At 48.0% G+C, this 6,223-nt stretch overlaps 1 protein-coding gene across 1 annotated transcript; it reads left to right on the forward strand.

Annotated features, from left to right (window-relative positions):
- Positions 1 to 224: 224 nt before the first annotated feature.
- tut1 (terminal uridylyl transferase 1, U6 snRNA-specific) lies at positions 225 to 5,630 on the forward strand. Its single transcript, XM_056429860.1, has 10 exons — positions 225 to 406; positions 723 to 913; positions 1,001 to 1,204; positions 1,895 to 2,009; positions 2,088 to 2,215; positions 2,377 to 2,603; positions 2,701 to 2,810; positions 3,689 to 3,811; positions 3,953 to 4,045; positions 4,193 to 5,630. Exons 1-10 carry the CDS (start codon positions 331 to 333, stop codon positions 5,290 to 5,292), a joined length of 2,367 nt encoding a protein of 788 aa, XP_056285835.1. The 5' UTR covers positions 225 to 330; the 3' UTR covers positions 5,293 to 5,630.
- Positions 5,631 to 6,223: the final 593 nt, after the last annotated feature.

Consider the following 6,223-nt stretch of genomic DNA (forward strand, 5'->3'; position numbering starts at 1 on the left):
AGATGTGTTGGGAAATTAAAGGTAACGTTAAGCTATGAAATCAGTGCACACAAATATTTACTTAGTATTCAGTTTAGAAGTGAAGAATATGAATAAAGAATCTCAAGATATCGACTCGTAGATTAAATTACATTTGACGGAACCTGGTGATGAATACGGAGATCAACCCGGACACATTTGGAGTACGGACTCGAAACAAACGCGGAGTCGACGCTGGAGGGAGATTTGAGTGGAATCGCGTGCAGAGCTTGTCGGCCTCGAACTTTTCCACCCCGAAGACTTTAATGGTCGCTTTATTTCTTACTTCACAGTGACTATTTATTTGACATTATGGAAGCGGACAGTGACATAAAAAGCACACCGAAAGGGTTTCACTGCGCCCTGTGCAACGTACATTTACCCAACGGTAAGTAACGTCAGGCTAACGTAGCCCGTTGTAACGTTACCTTCTACTCTACGTTTCCAGTAGGCCTTTGTGAAACTAACTTGTAAAGGCTAATTCCGAAATAATAACGTAAATGTATTCTATGAGCAGAACGCTAATGTTACGTTGTAATTGCCAAAGATGGTTAATGTTACGTCATTAAACACTTGGGTCTCGTCTCCGTGGTTTGTTTGTGAAATATGTTTTGGGTTTTTGAAACTTATTTCTTCAAAGAGTTGGTTTTTCCCCCCCTATCCGATGACGTAACGCTGCTGCTCATCTTCTAACGTCCCTGCAGCGTCAACCGTGGAGCAGCACGTGAAGGGGCGCAAACACCAGACGTTGAGCACCGTGCGGGCCACCAGGAAGACCCAGGAGCAGCACAGTGTGTTCGTCAGCGGCATCAACCCGGTCGTCTCTCAGAACGACATAGCCGAGTACTTCCAGCAGTTTGGGCCCCTTTCAGATGTCGTCATGGACAAAGACAAGGTCAGTCGAAGCGTATGTGAAATATCAAAAAGTGACCGATGAACCCCCCCATCAATGTGCTCTGACCGTGTCGCTCTGCGCTCACAGGGTGTGTACGCCATCGTGCAGTTTGCCAAGACGGACGGCATCGAGGCGACCATGGCCTGCGTCGAGCATCAGATGAAAGGCCTGAAGCTGCGCGTCAAACTGCGGGAAAAGAAGGATTTCAAGTTGATTCCCAAGAAGAACTCGTCCCAGAACCTCCAACAAGCCCTCGACCGGCTCAAACCTCAACTGTGTCAGTTGCTGTCGGTAAGCATCCAGTTATTGATGTAAAACCGTGTTTATGCAAATGAAAGTGGGGGTCTTTAAATGGATAGATGGGTATTTTTGGATAGTCCGATGTACGTGTGCGTAATCGGTGCATTACATCTAGCAGATGGTGGTCGGCACGCCACCAGACGAGAGGACCAGCATGAAAACATGCAGCTTAAACTGCCTAACAACAGGCCCACCTCAAACAAATCAATATCAGTTTAAGTGTTCGCTATTTTTAGAATATTTTGGGAACTGAAGTGAGTGAAAAAGTTCTCTATGCTCTCTTCAAATGACACAAATGGTCCAGATAAGTTTGTCTGAAAGGATTTTCTGATGCACCATAAAGCGGTGAAAATATTATGAAACATGCTTTTTTTTAAAGTGGTGATATTATTGTTTTGCTCTTGTACCCGTCCACTGCAACTGGTTCTCCAAACTGGGGACCACCATAATCTGTTATGTAATATACTGTCTGGATAAGCACCTCATGCAAACCCCAAACTATCCCTTTAAGGATGGTAGATGCCCTAAGTTGGGAGGAGTGTTATAGCCTGAAGGAGCTGCTGTTGGGGCCCTTAGAGTCTTGAGTCTCAGTTGTTTTCTATACCTTCGTACATCAACCATAAAATCATAACAATGCGGTTTGATGTCTATACTAAGGTGTTGTCCTCTGTTCTCCTCAAGGTGAATGCACAGATGCAGTATCTTGTAGAGCGGTTTCAGCTGGGAGAAAACGAAAAGAAGGCCCGAGGCTTGCTGGTTGAACTCCTGCAAGAGGTCTTCATTGAGTTTTTTCCAGGTGACCTTTTTGTAAACATGCATTCGTTGAACATCTTGTCACTCACTTTTAATACTATTATTGGGGGGTTGGTTACAGATTGCCAGATTCAGCCATTTGGTTCATCTGTGAACACGTTCGGCATCCATTCCTGCGACCTGGACCTCTTCCTGGACCTGGATAACACCAAGGTGTTCCAGGCCCGTTCCAAGTCCACTACAGAACAGGTCTGGCATTTTGACATACACACTAATTGGTGTCTATTAAGTGCATTTGTACCTCATTGCTGGTACCAAAATTACACAATTAACATCCAAATAATGTCACTTTACAGGGAGCTTGCTGCTTATTGAATCCTCCTTCCTTTTTCCCTTCCCTCTTCCTTTAGGCAGGGGAGGGCACGTCAGACGATGGCCGCTCCGAGGACTCCATCCTGTCTGATATTGACCTGTCCACTGCCTCTCCGGTGGAGGTCTTGGACCTTGTGGCCGCGATCCTTAAGCGCTGTGTTCCCAGTGTGCACAAAGTCAACGTGGTCAGCAGTGCCCGCCTCCCCGTGGTCAAGTTCCATCACCGCGAGCTTGACCTGCAGGCGGACATCACCATTAACAACAGGTCTGTCTTTCCTTGATGCTGTGTCTCATGAGATGTGGTAATAAGTGTACAGCGGTCCAGATTACATGTTCTTCTTTCATCCCAAATCCCTCACCAGACTGGCGGTCAAGAACACCCGCTTCCTCCAGCTGTGTTCAGGGATGGAGGACAGGCTGAGACCTCTGGCGTACACCATCCGCTATTGGGCCAAGCAGAAGCAGCTGGCCGGTAAGAAAAACACTCAAGTTTGGTGTGTTAAACTTTTCTGTCAACAGATGTCAGTAGAACTCCACTTGCCCCATACGATCTTGTTGGGTCTTGTCTGAACAGATGTGCAACGCTTTTAAGAGCAAAATCATAAAAGCTGTGTTTGAAAAAAAAAAGGCACACACACATCTCTGTTGTTTTGTAATAGTACAGAAGACTCCCGTGATATATATATATAATCAAAACTTCACAAGAGTGTTCTCACACTCTCATTCCCTTTACTCCTGGGACACACATAGTGCAAAGTGATTATCAGAACCAGATGGAATGAGTTGTGAGGCTGTGATCCACGTGTGTTGAAGTGATTGCATAGATCTGTGTAGCCAGGGGCAAAAAAGAAGATTATCTTATTTCAGAAGTGAGCGTTCTACCTTCAGATGAAATGATCAACAGTCTTTAATACATGACAATGCCATTGTACTACAAGCCAGGGTCCCATCATCCATGTTCCAGGGCACTCTGTCCATCCCAGTGTGTAAACCCAACAGAACTTTAGGAGAACCAAACTAAACCGTTTGATACTAACGAAAACTGACGCGCAGTCACACAGAATTTTAAAAGATGTAAGTGGAGAAAATTACTGTTGCGGGATATGTCAACAGAGATGTGTTTGTATCATTCGGGTCAGATCCAGGGTCAGTTTGCTGCGTATCATTGTCATTGATTGACATATTGAAGAGAGGAATGCCCTTTTAACGTCAGTGTAACTCAGCTGCTGCTGTTTTGAATCACTATGGAAAAAGAACCGAACACATGTCACAAATCCCCTCCACGCCATTACAAATATGTTAATGCGTGTATCCTTTACAACACAATCACATTTGCATGTTGACTGGCAGGTAATGCCAGCGGCGCCGGGCCCCTGCTCAACAACTACGCTCTGACACTGCTGATCGTCTTCTTCCTGCAAAACTGCGAGCCGCCGGTCGTCCCCACCGTGGACCGGCTCAAAGACATGGCCTGTAAGTGCTGCTTTCCTGTATATCATCATCTCTAACTGCACAGCATGTGGTAAATAGCTAGTGTCAACCTGGTGAACACCGCCATCTGCACGTTAGGTTGGTAACCTGTTTTTAATAATCATTATGTGTTAACCTCTGAAGGTGAGGAGGAGGAGTGTGTGATTTCGGGCTGGAACTGCACCTTCCCCAGTCAGCCGATAGCTGTGCCCCCCAGCAAGAACACACAGGACCTCAGTAAGTGAGAGCAATTAAAACACACGTGTCATTTGTTATTCAGAGATTTCCCGCGGCGTGTTTTTATGTCACCTTGCTTCTCCATATTATCTGAATGTAATGATGCCGACGTGACCACTTGTGTGTGTGTGTGTGTGTGTCGTCTAGGCACCCTGCTCTTTGGCTTCTTCACCTTCTACGCCAAGTTTGATTTCGCCGGTAGTGTCATCTCTCTCCGGACAGGGCGTCCACTCCCAATCACCGATTTCCTGAGCGAGAATAAAGAGGAGCAGGCGACCCAGTCCCACGGTCCCAAACTGGGCCCCCTGAATCTCTTGGACCCCTTTGATCTCTCCCACAACGTCGCCGGAAACCTGAACGAACGCTCCCAGCGCAGCTTCCAGAAGGAGTGCCAGGAGGCCGACAAGTACTGCCGCAGCCTGCAGTACCAGCGCAAATCCACCAAGGGGAAATCGTGGGGGCTGGTGCGCTTATTCACCCCCCACGGGGAGGCGGCGCCGGCCAAGACGGAGCAGCCGACCATCAGCATCCCCTTCAAGTTGGCGTCGCTCCCGTCGGCGCTGCGCGATGAGCTGTGCGAGGCGGGCGACGGCTTCCGGCTGCTGTGGTTCCAGAAGGTCTGCTCCGCCGTGGAGGGCGTCTTCCAAAGGGTCCTCGGGTGTCACCTCGTTGCCTCCGCTGGCGCCGTCTTCGGCGAGGGGTCCGACGCCGCCGCTGTCGCCGCGGACATGGAGACCTCGTCCGCTTCTCTCGACGCGTCGCTAAATGACAGCTGCGACGGCGTCGACTCCCAAAACGAAAGCAGCCCTCGGGGCGCCAAGAGGCGGCTGTCGTCCGGCAGCGACGCGTCGGAGTCGCCGCGAGGCAAAAAGCCCCGGCTGGCGAAGAGAGGCCGGCCTGCGCTGCCTCACTGGGTCTGTGGGCAGAGGCACATGGTGTGGGCCGGCAGGAGGAAAGTGAGGAGGGAGCTGATCAAAGACACCGACTCGAGGCCGGAGGGCAGCTGCATGGAGCTGGAGTCCAAGGTCACCGCTCACATCGTCGAAAAGGAGCCGCAGCTCAAGGAGCCTCTGGAGTTCAAGGTCCAGCCCCAGGTGGTCGGCGAGACGGAAAGCACCAAGGCGGTGCTCCAGCTGGAGCCAATCAGTGACAAGACGGGAGTTTTTCAGGACTTCTTTCATTTCCTGGAAGGCTTCCTACCCAAGATGGTCGAGACACTGATGGAGAAAGAAGTGGGCGGAGCTTAAAATGTAGCCCCTTCTGATTTTAGTTGTTTTTGTTTTTTAATCAAAGATGTTGTTACTGCTACTTAACCCTTTAGAGTGTGACACGAACGAGCGTTGATGTGACTTTCTGTTGATTTAGGCATTGAGAATTGTATTTGTAAAAGTCGGCATGTTTTCATGTACACTTCTACCTGTTTTGTTGTTGGTTTCAGGATGAAAGTGTTATGTTTAAGGCTTGAATTTTGTGTTTAATATAATACTCTTAAATGATTCAACCTTAAAGGGAAACTTCAAGTGGCAGACATTTGTACACCGGATCCAAGGCTGTCTTCAAGTGAATAAAACAAGTCTTTGTAGAACAGGAGTTGTGATTAGATTGTTTCCGAGCACCATCTTTAATCAGTTCGTCTTTTTTTCCCATAGAAGCATCATTAATTGTCCTGTGCTGTGGTTCAACCGGCTCTGCCAGGAAGGGGTCATTGAGCGGAGCTTTTAACCAGCCGGGTCTTCGCTCCTATGCCTGAGACGTATGAGAGTAATTACTCAGGCCGGCAGGAAGCTTTATTAGAGCGGAGCAAACAGGAGCTGGGGGAGGCCCCGAGCTCCATGTGCTGATCAACATCATCCATCTCACCTTTACAGATGCAGATGGAGACGTCTCACACTGAAGTCTGTTGTGGCCGTACGATAACAGATGGCATCGTGGTAGATGACGAAAGGACTAAAAAAGAATAGTCCAAAGTTTACCAAATCGAAACAAAAAGAAGTATATTTCGAGCCCAAGTATTTCTTCTTGTTTGACTATCAGCGAGGTGAAATCTGATAATTACTCTAATTGAATAACATTGAATTTTTGATTTCTTTGCCACGATAGCGTCACTTCTCTGCTCTTCCGGTCTTCAAATTGAAATATCTCAACAGCTGTTTGATGTATTGCCAATGTCCAGGCCTT

The sequence above is a fragment of the Pseudoliparis swirei genome, chromosome 13 (assembly GCF_029220125.1).
Source record: "Pseudoliparis swirei isolate HS2019 ecotype Mariana Trench chromosome 13, NWPU_hadal_v1, whole genome shotgun sequence".
NCBI lineage: Eukaryota > Metazoa > Chordata > Actinopteri > Perciformes > Liparidae > Pseudoliparis > Pseudoliparis swirei.

Coding starts and splice junctions, on each gene's coding strand:
- tut1 (XM_056429860.1), top strand. CDS start 331: ATGGAAGCGGACAGTGACATAAAAAGCACACCGAAAGGGTTTCACTGC. Junction 407..722: donor CAACGTACATTTACCCAACG/GTAAGTAACGTC, acceptor ACGTCCCTGCAG/CGTCAACCGTGGAGCAGCAC. Junction 3,812..3,952: donor CCGGCTCAAAGACATGGCCT/GTAAGTGCTGCT, acceptor TAACCTCTGAAG/GTGAGGAGGAGGAGTGTGTG.